Source organism: Astatotilapia calliptera, chromosome 9, assembly GCF_964374335.1.
Source record: "Astatotilapia calliptera chromosome 9, fAstCal68.1, whole genome shotgun sequence".
Classification (NCBI taxonomy): Eukaryota; Metazoa; Chordata; class Actinopteri; order Cichliformes; family Cichlidae; genus Astatotilapia; species Astatotilapia calliptera.
In genome coordinates, this window is record NC_137430.1 from 12,283,189 (window position 1) to 12,305,621 (window position 22,433).

Here is a 22,433-nt window from a genome sequence, read left to right on the forward strand (position 1 = left end):
AGACTCCAGCTGTCCTTTCCTTAATGCCTGGTGTCAGATCACGTTGTTCACAGTCAGGGGTTTGAGATGTTGTAAACATGACAAAGCAAAAGGGGAATGATGTTGTGGATGTAGCTGTGTGGGACTGTTAAAAGAGCAAGACAGGTTAAGTTTGTGAAAAAGTGGTGCAATTAGTTTTGAGTACATGGCCACAGATTGTCTCCCTTTTTCAGACTGTTGACCTGATGGAAACCATTTGGTAACACCAAGCATGATTTTTAACCGAGCATTTTTGTTTCTCCACCGCATTTTATTCATGTTTTAGTCTGAACTCTCTTACAACTGTAGCCCTAACAACCATTTGACAAGATTTTACCCTTGTTTTAATTTCTAAAGCCTGGTCTCCTATAGCCTATCAATGTGCTTATAACAAGATATATTCACTCTTTCTGCATTTAAGATGCCAGCTACAGATATAACTAGAGTTGAACTACTGTCCAGATAAGTTGTTTGAACTTAATGTTTAGCACATTTTACAACAAATGACTGCTAGAGGTCTGCGTTGCTTTCTGTTTATTCCTCGTTACAGTGGATAATGACTGCTTACTCAGCATGGGATTGATTACAGCTGATAACAGTCATTCAATGGGCTGATCGTTTCCTAAACAAGTGGCTAAGGCAGGGATTGTAGTCTGCTGCAGACATGGATGCAGTGACACAAAGTGTGCAGACATCCACAGAGAGCCTCGTGCTCGCCATTCAATTATGAAATTCATGTCATTCGTGTCCACGTGTCCAGTAAACCTGCCATACCTGCAGATGCAGAAACAATAACACATATTTCTGAACATAATGAAGCTTTAATACTGAAGGCAACAAAATGTACAGGGCTTCTCATAGGAAGCAGGAATACATTTGAGTTAAATGAACAAATGATACTGCATCGACTCCTGACAAATCCTTCAGAAAAAATTTTGGTTTGAATTCAGCAAATAATCTTATCTTTTCCTTAAAGCATTACATAATCAAGTCACCACGTTCTTTGTTTTGAAACGTGACTTCTTATCTGTCAGTTGTAGGCTGCTGTCAAGGAAGGACAGAGAGGTCAACATGTATATGAAAACCTCAGTATTCAGGGCTGTCAGGTGTGTAGCTAGTTATCACATCTACATTACAAAATGCCAGAAAAGGCTCAAGTACGCTTTTTAATAGCTAGTGTAACAGGTTAAAATAACTCACATAAAGAAAAACTGAGTAGAAATGTGTTGGCATGGTAGTGGAGTAATGGAGGGGAGAGTGGGAAAAGACTGGAAGGATGTCCTGTTTAGGTCATGTGCCTCCGAGCTTTTTACTGTGGGAAAGTGTGTGTGTGTGTGTGTGTGTGTGTGTGCGTGTGTGTGTGTATATATATTTATGTGTGTGGCCTGGTTTGGCTGTGAGAACTTACTTCTGATGGCCCACAGCTCTTTCAAGGATATTTTGGATGTCATGTTGCTAAGGAAGGGTTTATTTAACACAGAGTAGCTGTGTTAAATAAATATGAGACTATGCAGTGCCTTTGTAGATGCACAGCAGCACGTTTTCTGCATGTGTGCACAGTATCTGTGTTTTGTGAGGGTGAAGCAGAACCTCCCTCATGGGCCCCACACAGACATGCACAAGACCTTTATCATTAATTATAAAACCAAAACATATCACATGACCTCTGCAGTGATCAGTCACACTGTCTATGTTAGATGAAAAATAGAACTATTTTGTAAACATGACATGTGTGCTCTGGGACAGGACAACAGACAACAGAGAAAAAAACAGGAAAACAGTGGGAGCTGCTAAACACATGGAAATTTGTTTTCTCCATGCAGTATATTTCACACTTCTGGAACTGTGCACAAAAGCACAGTTATATAGTGATAGTGATTATTAAAAGCCAACATAAAATTCATAAATAACAAATAAGCAAATAGGGAAAAAAATACACATTGTTGTTTATAGTCACCCGATTCTTTCATGCAAATACTCTGAGTTAGGATATCAAGAGTTGTGCAAAATCATAAAAGAAGGGCAACACGGGTTAGTTCATTTAAAGAAAGCGAGAGAAAGAACCTCAAACGAATAAAAATGATGACAAAACCAATAAGTTAACATGGTATTTACAGTTCGAGACGCCTCATCTCACCACACTTTACAAACTTTTTAGCATTATCTCAGCTATTCAGTGAAGCTGCAGAGATTACTGTGAGTGTGTAATGAAGTTTCATCAGCTCCTTTCTGAAAAGTCCTACAATTATATGGCACCTCTTGATAATCCATAGAAATCAGCATTGTAAACCTGGGTAATCAAAATCTCAAACATCTCATAGGTTCATAAACTGCGGTTCTCTCCCTTGGGTCGAGAAAAAGTTTGACTTTGCCACTAACATTTTTTGTAATGAATTGGAAATGTGCACATTGGTTTAAACATCTCCAGGTTGACATTTAATGTCATTGATGTGATGATATTTGGACGAATCAGTTATTCTAGAGCATTATAGGCAAACTCTTACACTCTTATTTTCATGTATTCAGCTAACTAGCAACAAATTTTCTCAAGATACCATTTATATTTGGGATTTTGCTTCCCTGGTTCATCACTTTAGTTAGGTGCCTTTTTGTGCTTCAGTCATTCAAGCATAAAAAAGGTGGCTTAACAAACAAAAAGCACGTTTCTCTGAAATTGGTCAGGTTCAATGACAGAAATGAAAATGAGTGAAAAAGCAGCTGATGTCCAAAGGAAAGCTTTAAAAGACTTCAGAAACTTCCTATCCTAACTTCCTAAACAAGTTAGGAATTGATGCTTTTGTTAAACCTCTGAGTTTAAAGCTGAAAGTCTGCACTTCAGTCAATTGTTTATTCACTGTAGTGGTGTACAGACGCAAAACTGTGTCACTGTCTAACCTACAGTAAATCTTTTCCTTCTTTGGTAACCCCCAATGCAATGGACACCTGGCGAATGTCCATAGGTGGGAATGACAAAGTCACACCTGACTCATTCCTGCAGTTTGTAATATTGTTGCTGAAGTAAAGTCATCAGGTCAAAACATCCCTCAGGCCACCAGGACCAGGACATGTAGATCCATGATGACGCTTTAATGATGTGTTGCACATTCACCCTAGAAAGACGCAGCGTTGGTTGTGTGGTTGGTTGCCAACTCATATACTTGTGACGTGAGCAGCGTGCCCCGAGCAACACACTGACATAATAATTAGCCACTAACTGAGCGATATCTCCTCTGTTAAACACGTTTTTATGGATATCATTTGCAGTGTTGTCAATTTCTTTGGTAACATCAGCCAGAAACACACTCAATAGCACTTCTTTGGGGGTTATTTTTAGTCAAGAGTAGTTGATAGAAAAAAAAAATTGCCATAACACAATGCTAGAAATTGACATCAACCTTGAAAAGCCACAGTTGCTTTGTGCAATGCCAGCATTTCACCCATCACAACAGCGCACGTCTGCTTGGAAGCACGGCCCTCTCACACTTCCTACATTGCTTTTGGTCAAAATCACAGGGTCAACCCACTTCCCAGTATTCTTCTGTCAACTCTGGGAAAAAGCTTTAATATCCTTCCTGCCTCCAAGACGTTGGCTGTCGAGGCCCTGTGAAAAGGCAGTCTTAAGGGCAACAGCACCGCGTCGCATCCCTTCACCGCGGAGTGAACCATTGTCTCCTCTGTCTGTAAACTCTGATGTTTTCAGAGAACAAGAAACAAGAAATTGTTGCTTCATTTCCTGGACAGTTTCAGATGGAGTAAATATTGACAGATATATTGGCATTTGTTTGCCTCGGGTGGAGTCAACAACGATACCATGATTGTTTTGTGGCCATTCTGTTAGTCGCAGCTAGTTTTCTGCATCACAGCCCTGCAAATAAAAGATTAGACTGAGTGTCGACAGCAATGTCAACATCACTGACCATTGCCCGGTGACAGCGATGACTGCATTGTTTGACTCTGAATTTATTTACATGATGCAGTGATAAGATTTGAAACCGCACGCCGGCTTTTCTTTGTATTGTTTCAGACGTTCGCTCATAGCAGACTGTCATGGATTCAGCTGTCTGGCTTTCTTCAATCAGTTGAGATAATATTGTTGTCTTAATAAAAGAATAATGGGTCATTTTTGATGCACGTACACTCTGCTTCAGTAAAATTTCTTTGGGAACAAAATCAATGCCATGGATGGAAGAAGAAAATCTCTCTGGAAAAATAACACAATTGTTTTTCTGCTCTAAATTTGTGGCATTACGCTGTAGATGCTCTGAAGGCCCCACTTGTACACTGAATACAAGAAAATTATTGTAAAGAGTAAGACATCCATGTTTATACTGCTTAAGGCTTGTTGGTGTCATGATTACTCACAGGGATGGTTAGAGGACAGCTAGCTTCTACCCTGCTACAAGGAGGCCACTTATAGTAACGTGAAAATGAAATTTCTCACAGGCCTCTATCCAGTCCCGAGAAAATCGAAGTACACCTTTATTGCTTCCACTGAAATTAAGTGCTGAACTTACTGTTTGATGATCAGCAAGTGTAAGCACCTCTACGAGCATTCAGGTGTGTGTTAACACTTCTTCCCAGGAGTGGACAACCACAACATTTCTGGAGAGTAAAGTGGAAATATTTGACCACTTTAGCAAAAACCAAACACATTATGTCAACACAAGCACCTACCACATGCCAACTCACGGCCAAGCACAGTGGTGTAGGGATGATGATTTGGGCACTTTACAGTCATTGTGTCAACCATGAACTCTACAGTATACCAAAGTATTCTAGAGTCAAATATAAGGCTGTCTGTCTGGCAACTAAAGCTTGGCTCATGCAACAGGATAATGATCCCAACAGTGGCGGTCCTAGCCTGTTTGGCGCCCCGGGCGAACACTCCCTCTGGTGGAGTTTAGTCTGTTACTGTTGCTGTTTTTACCATTTCTCTTTGGAGCAACTGTAACCCACATTATTTCCTTAGGGATTAATGAAGTATTCTGATTCTGATTCTGATTGTTTCAGGATGACCTGCCATTATCCAATGACACATCTGCTTACCTGTATCTTTTGCTCGTTTCTCCTCCTCTTCTTTTCTCTTTTTTCTAAACTGAGGACCTGATGGCTTTGAACTTTTCTTGTCCATCTTCCATTGGTTTTAATTTTGCACTGCAGTATGAACACAAATCCCCCAACTCGAGGATCACCACAACATAACCTAATAGACCTACACCTTAGTTCACAGATTCACTTTGTCTAAGGTTTATTTCTGGGATTTCACACAACCCAGGATTCAGATCATGAATACATAATGGGCTTGGATTTACAATATTATGAATGAAATGTGCTCTATCATCAGAGACCCCAGTCACCCATCACATGGACTCTTCACCCTCCTGCCCTCTGGGAGGCGCTACAGGAGCCTCCGGACTAAGACCACCAGGTACCGGAACAGCTACTTCCCCACAGCTGTCAGACTCCTGAACTCTGCCTCCTGACATCTGACCCACGTTAACTCATGGACTGAACATACACACACACACACAATGGACAACTGTACCCTCAAACACACAATAATAACATGGACTGAACCACCACTCACAACCACTAGCACTTTATATAGCCTCTGTAGAAATTATCCACACCCTCACTTACCTTAACTGCACTACTGTATAGCCCTGTGTAAACAATCATTCTGTACATACGATAATTTTTAACCCTACAACTGTTTACAACTTGCATAGTTCCCATTTCTGTATAGCTGTATATCTCAGATTTCTGTAAAGTTATTTATTTCATATTCTGTATAGTTTTTCATATTTATATCCTGTTCATATCCTGTACATAGCTTGTACTCACTACAGCCTGTACATACTTATAGTTATAGAATATTCACAACATACTTCATACCGTGTACATTATAACATACCATAATAGACCCATTTCTGTAATATACTTACATATCTATATTATTGCTAATATATATTGTAATATATCTATATTACTAAGCACTTCTGGATGGATGCAAACTGCATTTCGTTGCCCTGTACCTGTGCATGTGCAATGACAATAAAGTTGAATTCTATTCTATTATATTCTATTCTATCTGGAAGCAGCAGGTCTCTCCTCCCCTTTCGACGGGTTGTGTGTGAGATCATCAAACTGTAAATTATAAATTTTAAATTGTTATTGATCCCTTTACTCCTGGTCCTAAAGTGTATGTTTATTTTCTTACTCTTCTTATATATATTGTTTGTTTACTTGCACTGCTGTAACTGGAGCCTCGTCGTCTCGTCTCTCTACATACTGGACTGTATATAGCAGAGATGACAATAAAGTTTACTTTGACTTCAGCAGCGAGCAGGCGCACCGAGGGCTCTCGCGCTCACTTTTCGCATATAGAATTTCAAAAAAACATCGGTGCAAATTATAAGTCTGTATCATAATGTCTCGTGTTTTCGTGTTTGTTGTTTTGTTTTGTTTTTATTGTTTTATTTTGCGAGTTGGTTATTAGATGCTGCTCCAGCCAGCCAGAGAATCCCCCGCCGCCCCGCCCTCTCCTCCCTGTGCCGCAAGCAGCAGGCGCACCTCGCAAACGGAGGGCGTCCTTACTCCCAGCAAATGAGCGATAGCAAACCGATCGGTGCCTATGACATTCCCAATATGCGCTGGCTGATGTCGGGGCAGCATGAGTATGAGAATTTTTTTTTTTTTTGCAGATGTCCATGAATCCGGCCCCCACCACGATGCCGCCCCGGGCAAATGCCCGTGTCGCCCGTATCAAAAACCGCTACTGGATCCCAAGCACAACGGCTGCAAAAGGATAAGAAGGTGTGACCGAGTCAAAGTTAAGTCAAGCTGACTGAAATGCTGTGGCGAGACCTTGAGAGAGCTGTGCATAAAAGAATGCACAGAAACCTCAATGAAGTGAAGCACAGTTGCAAAGAAGAGTGGGCCAAAATCCCTCTGCAACAATGTGTGAGACTGATAAAGTCAGAGAGAAAGTGATTACGTCATGTTATTGCTGTTAAAGATGGTTCTACAAAACACTGAATCACCGGGCAAACTTAGTTTTTAACAGGGCTGCATGAATTCAGAAATGCATGTTAAATTATCACCTTAATGGTAAGAAAATTTTAGTGTCATCTGGCTCTTCTGGTATGTGCATTACTTGCTGTGCGCAGTATGAAACAATATACATAATACGGTGCACTAATGGAAAGACGAGACGCATCATTGATGTATCATACAAACCAACAGTAGTGGAAAAATTAAGTCAATGCAGAAAACTTACATTCTATCTGAAGGCCATCAGATAGCAATAATTGTGGCTACTGAAATATTTACATTTCTATAGAAGTGTATTGAAGAGCCAATGAGCATGAAGCAGAGCTTATCACGTTTTTTGTTTTGTTTTTTGCAACCAAAATGGTGACATAGGAAACGCTCATCTCAAGGCTTCAAAACAGATCTTCATTAACCAGTGGGTGGCCTCACAGCAGCTACACCCATACCCACCCTAAAAGACAGATGGATGGATCGTGTGGTTCATGTGTTTCGTCCATATGTTGTCATTTCAATCAGACAAAATTATATCACTTTTATTTTAAAAGTGTATTTGTTTTGCCAGTTGTAAATCTAAAATGTTTACAGTGGTAAAGCCGCTGCACACTGAAGTTAAGTGTGCGGCTTAATAAACTTGGCAAAAAACTTAATTTCATGCCTCTATGGTTTAGTGCACTTTGGATAGATCAGAGATTGGATGTGTCAGCAGCTTAGGGAATTCATGTCAGTTTTTCTGTGGTCTGTACTCCAGCTCGCTGCATACTAAAACACCAGTGTGTTCAAAATTAGGAACATCAAACTGGGACAGCATCCAAAGTTCCTACTTTTACTGGAGTTTGTATTTTTGACCTTGAAGTGTTCCTTTTATCCTAATTTCCAGCTCAATAATTTGATTCTTGGACTCTAATGAAATTGCATGATTCGCAGTTCAAAATTCTCCTTATTTTTCTTATGGCGTGCCTTGGTGCAGCCTCTCAGTTCATCCTCCAGTCATTTAAAGTCAATTTTCTTCTGATTGGCTGCTTCTCAGAGAGCGTAGATATAATCAGCAGGCAGTTGTCTTCTTATAGCTACACTATTTTTTCACTTAGATTATTTGTCTCTGTCACCCTACAGAGCAGAGAGTAGAAAGAATTGCCAGAAGCTGTGTCAGAAAGTCTGAAACCTGAGCTTTGGACTCACAGCCATTACTTGTACATATGCTGAGCTCATTATTTGAAACTGCATACACACATTCAGACACCTTTCAGATCATAGATGACACAAATATATATTTTAAAAAGACGCATTAAATAACGAAGGCAGGTTTTATTTGGAATCTGGCGCCACACAGACGAGCGGAGCAGCCTCTGCTCAGACTGATGCAACTAAAGATGGATTTATTTCACAGGAGAAAATGTATGTGGACCATGGGATCATTGACAGTGAGAGCGTGTGAAGGTAAAGGGATAAAGATTGTTAAAACAGTCAATTAAAAGAAACATTTAGAGGCAAACTAAAGAGGGAAGATTTAGTCGTGAGGCTGAGGCTTCTTAGAAATCGACTTAAATGTTTGCACTGGGTTTTGTTGTGTTAAAATCATTAATTATGCCTACACTTTGCACATCATATATTTAGGAAATAAAGACTTCAAAGACGGGCTTTTTTAGCAGTCAATAAACCGAAAGCAACATAAGTTCACCTGTTCCATCACAAATGTTTTTTAAAAAGATCACACAATAAATGATGAACCAGTTTTTTCAAGAGAAATTTGAAATTTAATGAAGGGAAGTTCTTGTTTCCACAGACAACAGCTTCAGTGAGACACAGTGTGTAGGTGCTGGCAAAGAGATGCCACTTTAAAGACAAATAAAACAAGCAGCGTTTTGCTCGGTTTGACTCGAGGCTGGTGAGGACTGTCCAAAAATAGGCAGATGAAGCAGGTACATTAAATTAAACCCCTATCGAAAAGAATTCAGTTCGACGCATCGGGGTGTATGTTCACCAGAGTTGAGCAACGATGGAGAGGAGATGCACATACAGTAGAGAGCACAGGCAGAGAGCATGACTATACAATAAGAGGTCTCAGCGTCAGTCCATAGCTTGAGAACCCCTGTTTGTGAATAACAGCTGTATTTTAGTCAACAGTATCTGATAAGTTACACTGTTTTAAAACAGTCTTTTGGGGCTCAGCTACACACACAAGAAATTCAAGTCCCACAGTGTCGCCTTCTCTTTGGGCAGTGTATCCTTTCCAGTGGTTAAAGTCCATTCAGATAGTCATCAACAAGCATAAACTTTGTATCTCTTGAAATGACAGTCTGGCCTTTTTCCTTTTTACCTCTTCCAACAAATCACACAGTATCATGTTAATATATTTAACAGCAATGTCCTTGGGGAGTCGTACATCCCACCAGTTCAGAGGTCAATCACTGACTTTGATGCTTGTTGAGTGCTTTGGCCTTCAAAAGTGATACAGTGCTGTAACAAGATCAAAAGTCTGTATCCATGAGGTTTAAGAATGCATCCAAGATTTGGTCATTTTTCCGCTGGTCAAATTACCCCATGACAAATAAACAAACAAAATCCTCTGCATCTCAGAGGAACAGTTCAACCTTTTTGGGAAATGCTTATTTACGTTCTTGTCAAGAATCAGATGTGTTGTCTTAGAATAAAAAAGTTACAGCCATCTACTGGTTAGCTTAGCATAAATACAGGAAACACTCCACACGGATCCGCACAAGAACTCTACGTACAAGGCCATGCATCACTCACTACCTCACACACTTCCTTAATCCAGGCAAACTCCAGTGTCAAAGTTGTGGTTTTATTAGGTTTAACTGAATGATATGGTGTTATGTATTAATCACTGGATTTTGTTTTCATCCATGTTTGAGCTACACTAAGGTAACCAGCATCCACCTGTACTCACCACGCAGACATGAGAGCGGTATTATCGTTCTCTGGAAGAAAGCAATAAAACGCATCCCCTTCAGCTTCTACTCGATATGGACACATTCAACATTGAACAGTTGAATAATAGACGATCCAAAATGTGGGAAAAGTACATATAATATACAAAAATATTAAAGAAAACACTACTTTGCTCTACCATTGGTTCCTTCATTTCTACAACAAGTTGAGGTGGTTTGCAGTGCCACTTACAGGATAATTTGGCCAACAGAAACAGTCCTCTGTGCGCTCCTGCGTTGTGTACAGTATTTACTTAGTGAAGAGACTGGGACGTTAAATTCAGTCCATTACTCCCATCTCTTCCATAGTCGTGACCTAAGCCAGGATGTCACTCCGCTTGCTGCACCAGACCACCAGGCCAATCATGGCCAAGGTGAGGAAAACGGGGATGAGGATGAGGATGGTGAGGGTGTCGTCCGGGGGATCCAACCACACCGGCTGGTCTATGGTGCAGTTGGAAAAAAAGTGCTTGTGTATGTGGATGATGTAGCGCTCCACCAGCGGATTGGGCCAGTAGCAGTCGACGATCTGGGACTTTGTCTCTGTGCAGAGGGTGAAGAGGTGGTACTCACTGAGGAGAAAGACAGGAGAAGGAAATGTAAAAGAGGAGGAGAAAGTCATGACTCTTAGTTATAAGCATGAAAATATTAAAATACATAACACAGATGGCCTCCCTCCTTCCTATCATAGCTCAGAAGTACATTACTTATTCTACTGCTGTTACTCTTAGGAGCGCACCGGCATTTAAACCCTTCTGTGGTTTAGCTAGTAATAACCTTAGCATCAGCAATTTGGTATGTAATCCATCATAGTGATTGGGTACACGCTGCTTTTTCTGGCCCACTACCTTCTCTATTTCACCAGGAGCTTTTTAAAAACTCAGAGCTCTGCTTTGACGAATACATTGAGCCATTTCTAATCCCTCGTTCTCCGTCCTGCATTCTCTATCAAAGAGGTCCAGCTTCTTTTCTCATGACACACTGAGAGCTGCTCCTATCCTCAGCAGGTGAACATTAAACCGAGCGACAGTATTCCCACGCTCCCTGCTGATCCGAAACTGATTTGTCATGTTTCGATGATGTGGATCTGACACTCTATGTTATTAAAACTTACAGACTGGCTGGTAAAAAAGACTGTGCAATGGTTCATGAACCAAGCACTATTGTTGCAGTCGCTTCTCAAAATACTATACTAGCAACTGTGAGCTGTCATGTCATTAGCTACAGCAGTACTGCGAACAGTTTCATATTTTTGCTTCCTAATTGATGTCACTTTTATAATTATTTTCCAAAAAACTTTGTTCTGTCGTTTTGGCACCACTTCTGCTTTGTTCAGATTTATTTTTAAACTGTATAATGCACTAATTATGGCATCTTATGCAATATTAGCGTGGGACTTATATAGCCTGGGGAATCATTTGAAATAACTGCACAGGTCATCAGCGATCCTAATGACGAAACTGCACTGCCAGTTACCCACTATATTAAGCTCGTGCTTAATTGTGGTTTTAATATAGAATCAGAATCTTGATGATTTGAGGACAAGTTTTTGTTTTTCATCTGATTTTCTGAGGCCACCAAAGTGAATATATACTCTACACTGCATGTATGTTTAAAGTTGCGAGGCAGCTGAGCTTTCTTTTTCTTGATGTGCAGTCTTGTGAAAAACTCATCGCAGCCATGACAAAGTAGTTTGTAGAGCCACCTTTAGCAGAAAGAAAATGAAGTAAGAGTTCTCCACCGTGCTGACAGTCGGTATGAGGTGTTTGTGCTAATGTGTCTTCAGCTTGGTGTTCACCGACTGTGATGTTGGGCATTATAGTCAAACATCTCCACTTTGGTTTTGTCTGTCCAAAGAACATTCTTCCAGAAGTCTTGTAGTTTGTTCAAATACAGCTTTGCAAACCTAAGCTGTGCTGCCATGGTCTCTTTAGAGGGACTCCTGGCACCCTTTACAAATAAGCCATACTTTGTTCAGTCTTTTTCTGGTTGTGCTGTCATGAACTTTAACATTTAATATGCAGAGGACTGCAGTCTGAATTGTAGCTCTTGGGTCTTTTGCAATATCTCTGAACATTGCACAGTCTGACCTTTGGGTGAATTTGTTGAAACACTCAGTCCTGGGAAGATTGCACCATTGCCAAAACATCTGCTCTCATAGAGGTGCTCACACTTGCTAATGATCACCGAATCAAGTGTATTTGATTAGCACCGACTGGCTGCTGCTTACCCTCATAGTTCCTGTGGAATCATGTAGTCACGTAGTGTCCAATGAATGCTTAGTAGTGCATGTGCGTGTGTGAGTGCGAGTGCATGTGATTTGAGAACATTGAAAGTCCACTGACAAAAACCGAAACACATGAACATTAGTGCTGACAGTAAATCTCTGAAATACAAGGTAACATCAGCAACATTATGTCAAACTGCTACACAGATTTACCAGCCTGCCACAGGACAACAGCCAAGAGCAGGAACAAGGGCTCATTAATGTGCTATCTAACATTTAGACCGCTTCACCCTGCTGCCCTGTTTATAGCACATATAAGTTCGGTTCTGACGTCAAGCTGCAGCCATTGTTTTCTGAATGCCCTTTGCTTAAGTGCCACAAATCAAATAAGCCCTGCTGCCTGTGTGTTTACACTGTGTATAGATGCATATAGTGCGCTGCAAGCAGGGCAAGAAGGCACCACATGTCAGATAAGACGAGTGCCCTGTCAAATCTGAACTCAGCAGCAGTATATTATTGGAGGGCCATAAGCTCATATGTTATGTTTGAAAGTTACTAACTCTTTAGAAATATCTGCAGATGCAGTTATTGTGATTAGATTGATTGTGGTAAGATACTGGGAGTCATTAAGGCTTACGAAACTGATGCTTTTAAAATAAAATGTGTTTTACGCCACTGGCAGAAGAACCTGAGAACGTGATGGCAGAGAAAAGGCTTTGATGATTGGAGAAAACACAAAGGCAGAGAGTACAAGAGCTATTAGACAGAAGTGATCAAAATGCAGACTGAAACCGTAGGGAACAGCAGACTTTTGAAACTGTTCCCAGATGTAACGCACAGCAACATGTTTTTAAACTCTCATCCACATGGGATCATCGGTTACGAGGGTAGAAAAAAATAGTTTGATCTGATTCACAGCTGATGTCCCAATGATTGCATAACCATGGAGATGACTACACACAAATGTGAATACACAATATAACCAAACACACTCACGTGTGACGATACAGATAGTTGTATACCCACATGACAGTTTTGAGACTGCAGACAGATACTGAAAATTGCTGGTAGTTGGTACCAGTTGGAGTATTTTAATGCCGAGACATAAAGCTTCACTAACTGTGTTATTCTAATTCTTTCCCTGAGATATTGTTAAGCCCCGAGAAAAATCCAGGCCCATAAATCAATTTGAACGTTTAGCTCTGAAAGGCAATAGCTTGTAATTTGTTAAATAGTAAGGAGACTCCACATATTCACATTTCTAAATGTTGTTACAGGGTTTTTTAATATATTTAATAGTGTGTATTATTACACTCAAGACAAGGAAAGTGGGGGAAAATAGCTTCCAGTAAGTTTTAAACCATTGTAAGTTTTAAGATTTCCTGCTAACTACTTCCTCTTACTTTTTAAAACATCAGGTAGTCTCCCCAAAGCTACACAGGCTGCCAGTTGTTTGACAAAATAAAAGGTATCTCTTACATAATAATGCAATAATTATTGTAGCTTCTAAATGTCCAAAGTGAGCAAGAAGTGCGGCAGAGTACCTGCAAACTCTTCAATAAACATAGTTTGAGTCACACAGCTTTCCAGTTACTGGGCTTATACAGTTGCTTAGATTTCTGTCACACTTACATGTTTCAGATCATCAAATACATTTTAATATTAGTCAAAGAAAACCTGAGTAAATAGAAAAAAGCAATCCAAAAGCACCTGTCCCTGTGTGATCAACGGTGTGTGATTTTTTTGGGAAAGGTGAGTTCAACTGTCACGCAGGCCTGATTACTGTCAGACCTGCTGAATCAAGAAATCACTTGAAAATAACCTGTGTGACAAACTGAAGCAGGCTAAAAGCTCTTCAAAACTAAAAAAAAAATCTCACAAGACATCCAAAGAAACAGCTGGGAAACAAAGTCTATCAGTCTGGAAAAGGTTACAAAGCCAATTTTAAGGTTTTGGGACTTTAGTGAGCCACAGTGAGAGAAATTATCCACCAATGGAGAATACCTGGAACGATGGTGAACCTACTAACCTAATAAAATTACTTCAACTCATCCAGGAGGGCACAAAAAACCCAGAACAACATCGAAAGAACTGCAAGCCTCACTTTCCTCAGAGTCAGAATTATACAACAGTAAGGAAGAGACTGGGCACAAATGGCATCAAGGAGAAAAAACACTGCTCACCAAAAAGAACCCAAACGCTCGTCTCACATTTGAAAAAAACATCTTGATGATTCCTCAAGATGTTGGGGGAAATATTGTGTGGACTGATGAGACTTAAGTTCAACTTTTTGGAAGTTTTGACTCCAGTTAAATCTGGAGTAAAACTAAAAGCATTTCAGAAAAGGAACATCATAATAACAGTCGAACACGGTGGCAGTAGCGTGATGGTCTGAGGCTTCTGTGCTGCTTCAGGACCTGGTTGACTTACTGTAATTGATGGAACCGTGAATTCTGCTCTCTGCCTGAAGGAGAATGTCCGACTATTAGTTTGTGCCATGAAGCTCAAGCACACTTGGCTTATGCAGCAGGATAATGATAAAAAACACACCAGCAAGTTATCAAAGGACTCTAATTAACAGATTTCAATCAACTATAAAATAATAAAGTCCACCTCAGAGTGATTAAAAAAAAACAAATCAACCAGGCTTTAGAGTGGTCCAGTGAAAGTCTGTACTTAAATCAAACTGAGATACTTTGACATCACCTTAAAGAGGCTGTTCAGTGTGGCTAAATTAAAAGAAATCTCCAGTGAAGATTTGGCCAAAATTCCTCCACAGTGATGTGAAAGATTCAGGTGTTTTGACACAGCATCATGTAGGTTTGGGTAGTTTTTTGTTGTGTTTTTTCCTTAAATGAAATCATCATTTAAAAACAGCGCCTTGCATTTACTCAGGTTATCTATGACGGACAGTAAAAGTTATTTGATTATCTGAAACATTTAAATGTGACAAACATGAACAAAAGTAAGAAATTGTTTTTTTGTACTTTTTTACCTCGCTGCACTTCACACACATATTTGGAGCATAAGAAAACTCTTAAAATATTGCCGTTAACTATTTGTGTAATAACTTTTTTTTCTTCCAAAGACTGGGATTTTATAATGAGGCATTTCCTTTTTCCAAAGAAAACCCCTAATATGAATTCTTTACTCCTCTGGCTCCATGAAGGATGACTCCTCTGATTAACAATAGCTCACCAGACAAAGAAAGTTGACCTTCACCATTTATATGGTCAAATACATGTAATATATGGAAAGGACATCTTTAGGAAATTAATGTTTGATTTTTTTTTCCAGAGCCATTTTGATAATATGAAAGGTCTTATTATAACCTTCTGGCCAATGTCTTGAAGAATACTTTTCTATCAAACCAAGAGGTAGTTGAAGCATTTACTTTCAATAGAGTTAATAATACACAGCTACAACGACCGCAATTAAAACTTAATCAAGAACCTATTTTGTTATTTATGCACTGCGAAGGATCCAAAGACTGTTATTAAAGACAGGTGACTGATCCATACTTGGACATTGTGTTGTGCAAACATCTAATGCAATGCTGTTTCAACATTTGTAAAAAAAAAATTACATTTTTACTGCTGAGTGGTGAATAGTTGTAGTTCTTTGGTGATTTCACAAGAGTGACAAGGTAGCTATTAAATTAAGCAAGAACTTAAAGTCTCAGTGAAACGACAGGCTTGTTCATTTTCTTCATTCAGATGTTTTTAAATCAGGAGAAAAGAGGGAAAGGCAAATCATAGAAATATGACAGTTACATTATTCATGTTTGAACGAAAAGAAGTGTACTCCACCACCTACACATAAAAACACCCTTTTCAGCTTAACAAGGTGCAGGAAAGGCTGTTGCTCTTTGTCCACGCTGCCTTACCACAGAGAGGTGGAGATGAGCTACTACTACCTCCACCCCCACCAAAACCTTAATAAAGAGTCAACAAAGAGCTGCCTTTGAAGTGCACAGCTGACACTTTTCCACCTGTCAAATTCATGGCAGATGTTAGAAAATGTGTTTTGTTTCTGTCTTAACACAACTTGACATTTGACTTAGACTTACATTTTGCAACTTGAGAGCTCCTTTGGTCAAAGGGGAGAAACGATGTAACAATATTTAAACAGCTTCACCTTTTCATGGACTTCAAATGAGTTTAACCGTTCCCAGTCCTCTCTCTTCACTCTCCAGAAGGCTCACAGCTGTTGGTATCAGTGGTGTGTTATGACAATATAACCCACTTAGAATAAGGTTTCCTCATCTAAACGGTCTATCGCTTATCATTAGTAGCAGGCCGGAAAAAAAGAAAACCTCTGATGACTTTAGAGCAGCATCTGTTCCACACAAAGACCAAACACAACGGTGAATTCATTATTAGAGGTCCAGACCATCACCGCTGTTCCTGTGTGCACAACATTAAGTCTTACAGTACGGATTCTCCCGGAGCCGTAAACTGCTCGGGGCAGAAAATTAATATGTTATTAGAAGTAAATGATTGAAGTGCATAAATGCACGCACAGTACACACAGCCTCTCAGTGGTCTATCCATGCCCTTCTCTGTGACCTGACAAGCTTGTACTGTCTCATTTCAAACAATAACAGTTGTGCTGGCTGAGTGAGTGGCCAGCAGCAATCACTGCAGAGAGGCACGGCTCATTTGTCAAATGGAGGAAGCTCTGCAGGGGTCACCGCTTGTTTAAACATGAGGCCGCTCGCTCTCCGAGCTCGATCCCTCTCACCACTTTCTGGCTCCGCTCGTGTCGTCCCTCTCTCCCTCTCTCGCTTTCTCTCTCATTCTTATCGCCTACTTCCAGGCTCCAAAGTACACTGCTGCTGAGAAAGTCATTTTATCCTTCACTGTCATGTAAATGAACTGCCGTACACAAATGAATCGTCTCGTAAAATATGGACTCACACAGGAAAAGATTATGGAAAGGCAAAATAAGGCAAAGTGGTTTCATCTCTCTATCACTCTTATATGTCAGACATCACTGGCAGATCAGATTTAGGATTAAAGTGACTTCGACTCTTAAAAAAATCAATTTCTACATCCTTCAGTTTAAGTGAGCACGACTGGAACAGCAACGGGTGAGCAAAATAAGAAGAAACCAGACATTACGCCACCCATCCTGCACTTCAGATTTAAAATAGCACTTGAAAGGATCTGCTAAAAAAACACTATTTAAGCTTTTTTTATTCAGAGACAACTTCCCTGATCAAAACACACAAGCTAATTATAGCCTTTAAATAATGAATTTGGCTCGTTTCCAGCCCGTGTCGTATTGTGTCTGGTTTACAGTCAGGAGTTTTCATTGTGAAACCGGTCAGAGGGTTTTGACACTGAGCCAGGGGAGCTGTTAGCTTGACTCACCATTATAACTTTAATTTAATGGATTTAGATGCAAATGATTATTTTGATTCATCCATTTCCTGCCATTTATGTGGGTTCGGGGTCGGGGGTCGGCAGCCTAAGCAGAGACCCCTAGACTCCCTATTCCCAGCCACTTTCTCCAGCTCATCCAGGGAGACACCAAATCAAGCAGCTTTGTTGTCCTGGGTATGCACTAGGACTCCTGCCAGTACGACATGGTAGAAACATCTTATCTAGGAGCCATCTTGGACAGATGCCCGAAGCACCTCAGCTGGCTCTTCATTGTGTGGAGGAGTAGCAGCATGAATGATCAAGCTCCTCCCCATGTCTCTAAGGACGAGCCCATCACAGGAATCTAATTTCAGCTGCTTGTATCCACAGTCTCCTTCTTTTGGTCACCACCCACAGCTTGTGACTGTGAGTGAGGGTAGGGTGTAGATCAACCTTCTCTTCACAACAACAGACACAACATGCACATTACTGCAGAGGCTTTACTATTCCTATTATCTCCCTTATTCACTCACTTGTAAACAAAACCTCGAGATACTTAAACTCCTCTACCTGGTGCAGCAACTCATTCCCAACACCAAGTGAGCAACAAACCACCTCATTGTAAAAAAGAAGAGAACAGATCCTCAACGCCTCAGCTGCACCTAGAAATTCTGTCCATAAAAGTTGAACAAAATGACAAAGGGCAGCCTGATAGAGTCCAACACCCATCAAAAAATAGTGACTGAGAGTTATAGCTGGGATTTCAAACCAAGTTCTTGCTACAGTTTAAAAAGAACTAGATCATCTGCAACACACAAAACAGAACTGGTCCAGTGTTTGGGTCTCCCTGAAGTTACAACACACTCTACATATTATCTTCTAGAACCACCACCCAAGTCTACCAGTCCAGAGGCACCACCCACAACTTCTGTAAGATGGTGCGACCAAGTCAGCCCCACGACATCCAGAGCCTTAAGAAACTCAGGAAGAGTCTCATAAACCCCCGGGGTTCGTTCAGGAGTTGTTTAACTGGGCCTAGACTCTGTTTTCTCTACAGAGGCTGTATCAGTGGGAATGAGGAGATCACTGAAGTCACCGCCTGGCTATGTCCTCAGGTTATGTCAGCAGCACTCTATCCCCACTGTGAGCAAATTATTAATTTAAAATGTTTCTCTTGTTAAACCAGTAAATCCACAGTTTCTAAGTTCTAAATAAAATGAAATTAAATACAGCGTTGGTTTGTTGGTTTTGGTTCTTTAGCTACTAATGGCCACATTTGTATTAAGAACATCAGCAGTCATGTTTTGTCAGTCTGTTAACTGGTGCTGAGCAGTTCATGAGAGCCGCAGTAGTGAAGCTGAACAATAATGTGAAGGAAATCCAAAAGAAAAAGCCAAAACTGTCTGACTGAGGGACTGAAGAATCCAGTTATAAGTCTTTGTGGGAGGCTTCTTTCACAACTGTCTACAAGCTACTTGTACAGCCAATTTGAATTTAAGTTAAGTTGCTTTTTAAATTAATGTCTATGTCCAATCTTCAACATGAAAAAAGAAAAAGTCTTCAACGGAGCACAATTTGACAAAGCCATCCTGATTTGTTAATCAGGACTCTGCAGCCAACAGCACAAATATATTTTGCTTCAGGAAAATCACCATGAAGCTCTGACAAGTCTTCCAAGAAAAACAGAGAGAAAACGATTTAAAATGGAAAACACAGGATATGACCAGTTGGTGAAGGTGGTGGCCCTTATTCCCAGAAATCTTGCCTCATATCAGTGACTCAGACCATTATTTAGACTCCGGTGTGTGTGTGTTATTATGCAAGATACCGGTCTTATAGCTGACTCCTGCGCCTTCAGCCTCTGCAGTTGTTGTAAAGGGAGGGGGGCAAAGACTGCAAGAGGTCAAAGGTCAGAGAAAGGAATGAGATGGAAAAGCTGGATAAAGACAGATGCAGACGGGTGGTCAGGACTTTTTCTTTTTTTTTAAAAAAACACCAAAAAAAACCCAGCTCCAGCTTTGGAGGCATGCCTCCAACGGCTCTCCAACCCACAGACATTCAACCAGCTGCAGAAGGCCGAGATGGATTACAGTCTATCTGTCTGAGTGTTGTTGTTTTTTTTTTTGGAAATTGGCATCAATGCACAGCTAACAGCTCACCAACTGAAATTACAAGTATACAGCACTCTGACAGGAAGAGAACAATAGTGGAGAAAAAGAGGAATGATAAAGATAAAAGCTTTAAAATGTGGGTGGCTTTTTGGTGTCCAGATGTATTTTATCATTAGCAGCTGCTTTGTGCAAAATGACAAATATCCTCTGGCATACCTTGTAAAAGCAGCTTCCAGTGCGCTTTCCGGAGCGCACATGTGCTATTTTGTCATTGTCAAATTAAGGTTGCGCTAATGTAAGGCGACACTTTCATTTACTCCAAAGATGTGCGTCCGTAGCAGAGAGTGTCCACTATTCTCAAGATCACCACTTCGTTTTAGGCGAGCGGGAAGAATTTATGACCTCAGTCTTTAAAAAGAGGAAATCTTTCCTCTGTTAAGAGAAATGATAATTAACAAACAAATCTATAATAAAAAGCACAAATTTATAGAGAGGCAATCAATTATATAAGAGGCAGGCAAACAGGTGCAGGGCTGAATCTCCTTGGGAACATATGGGAGGAGAACAAGTGCTTAGGATGAGCCATTTGGGGATTCTACAAAAACAGATCCAGCTGCGATAAATTCCTTAACCTGCGATTAAAACTGAACTGAGATACTTGATGCACATAAGTGCACGACTATGCAGAATGCTGAAGAAATACTGGCAGACATTAAACGTGCACAGATACCCAGCATTACCACCATCAACTCACTGATTACAGGTTGATTGATATAGTTTGACACAAATATTGCAGCTCCCTCTCACTTGCTTGCAGGTCTTCAAGCAAAAGGGTCCATAATTCCTTCTTTTATATCCTCCAGTCTTTGCAGGCTCTGATCGTTTTTTTCCTGTAACCACACTAAACTGTAGGTCATTACTAGCTGGACGGATGCGGCACAGATGTTTCTTTACCTCAGCGATGACGGCTGCAGCCCGTCTAATTTATGTTACATAAATAAAACAACAGTAGAGCTTTTTAGATCCCTTGCAGATGGTTTTTGATGTACTTTATACACTTGTGACCCTTTACTTTTTTCTTTGCTTGTTTCTACAATTTAATGGCAGTTTTGTATTAAATCAGCTTAACATCATCCAATGCTCCTCGCACAGCATATACACAACTTTGTTTTCGTTGCCAGCCTCAGATTTTATTCCCGCTAGGCTTATCAGTAGTTTTCCTTTTTCGACAGGAGTCCTTCATTGTGTCACAGCATAGGCATGTTTTTAGTGGCCAGCAGGGGGCGACTTGTGCTACTGGAAAAATAAAAGAAGTCGAGCTGTAAAGAAATCTACGAGAAAATAATGCTTCTGCTCACTTGATTTATGACTTCAGTAAACATTTTCCTGATGAGTTTGGGTTTTGTGATTAAATAAAACATTATGATCTTTTTTATAAATTCTGACCCCTTACTGTGTGGTCCAACTGTAAGTATAAAGTTTCTATATTTGAAGACTTTAAATGTGTTAAAGTTAATTTATTTAGTCTTAATCTACTTTTATAAAGAATAAAATTGGGGCTACAGATATCTCTGTTCCATTTGTTTGTTGCTCTCACTGTGAACTGACTTCGCCTGCAACCTGCTAACAGCCTATCAGCGTCAGTCTTCAAATGCGGTGGTACCTGATGAAGTGTGTGAGGTTACACCAGTTCTGTGGATCTATGTGAGTCATGTCCTCCTTGAATCCCTCTCCACAGACCTCCACCTCCCACTGCAGACGGGACTCGTTGCAGACTTTCCTCACCCGCGGGGGAGTGGGCTCTGTGCTGAAACTGTCGGAAGCTGAGAGGAAAGACAGCAGAAGACAAAAGTCCTGTTTTGTGTGCGTGACTTTGGAAAAACTGAACAATAACTGAGATGAAGCATGGTAAAGATGGACGCTCATGCTTGTTTGGTTTGTGTTCATGTATCGTTTATGAGCTGTCTCATGTTCTGTCATCAGCTGAACCATCACATTCAATATGTCTCATTTGAACTGTTTTTGCTGACCCAACTGTTACTGTCCTTCTTACTGATGCATGAATAGATGCTCGGATAAATGGATGGATATTCTCACCTGACAGTCCTCTCATCATCCCGACATTGACTGTAAAGAAAACCAAACAAGAACACGATTAGAATAAATTCATTTCTACACTCTCCCTGTTGTTTCTTAACTATGACCTTTGACCTTCCCCGCTTGTTATTCCATCTTCCGCGTATGGTCACATATGTCATTGTTTTTGCTACAGAGCATGTGACCCATGTCTGGACTCTATAAGGTCATCATAGCGCTTGTTAATATTCAGCGAAAGTGAACTGTGGCGCTTTTTAAGTACACAAAGGTGAATTACATTTCTACCGTTGAGCACTCTTTTTTCTTTTTCTTTTTTACTTTATTTCTTGAACGTTTTTGAGCACTTTTGAACCAGTGTCTTAACAGTTATCGTCTCACCTTTTCAAAGTTTTGAAGGAAACATATTGAATGTCAGGACCAACTTATTTGAAGACGTTGTTGTACGAAGGGCTTGACTTTAACATCACACTCCTATAAGTGGCTATGTCCAAGGCAGAGGTCAGAGGTCAGCAGCTTTTACTATGAATAGAATTATTTTTAACCAAAGTTCTGTATTCATATATGAGGTATATCGCACCATCGGCCCCTCTGGCCATCACCAGTAGGCGGTAGG

General features: G+C 40.3%; 1 protein-coding gene across 2 annotated transcripts in view; it reads right to left on the reverse strand.

Annotated features, from left to right (window-relative positions):
* Positions 1-8,802: 8,802 nt before the first annotated feature.
* Positions 8,803-22,433, reverse strand: part of LOC113028788 (receptor activity-modifying protein 3) — a 38,736-nt gene continuing 25,105 nt past the window's right edge. For both annotated transcript variants that reach the window (XM_026179240.2, XM_026179239.2), the window contains exons 2-4: positions 21,821-21,850; positions 21,387-21,546; positions 8,803-10,591 (exon numbers count right to left, since the gene is read on the reverse strand). In XM_026179240.2, the coding sequence (XP_026035025.1) occupies positions 10,336-10,591; positions 21,387-21,546; positions 21,821-21,839 (435 nt within the window). In that variant the 5' untranslated portion in view covers positions 21,840-21,850 and the 3' untranslated portion in view covers positions 8,803-10,335. The remainder of the gene's footprint in view (positions 10,592-21,386; positions 21,547-21,820; positions 21,851-22,433) is intronic.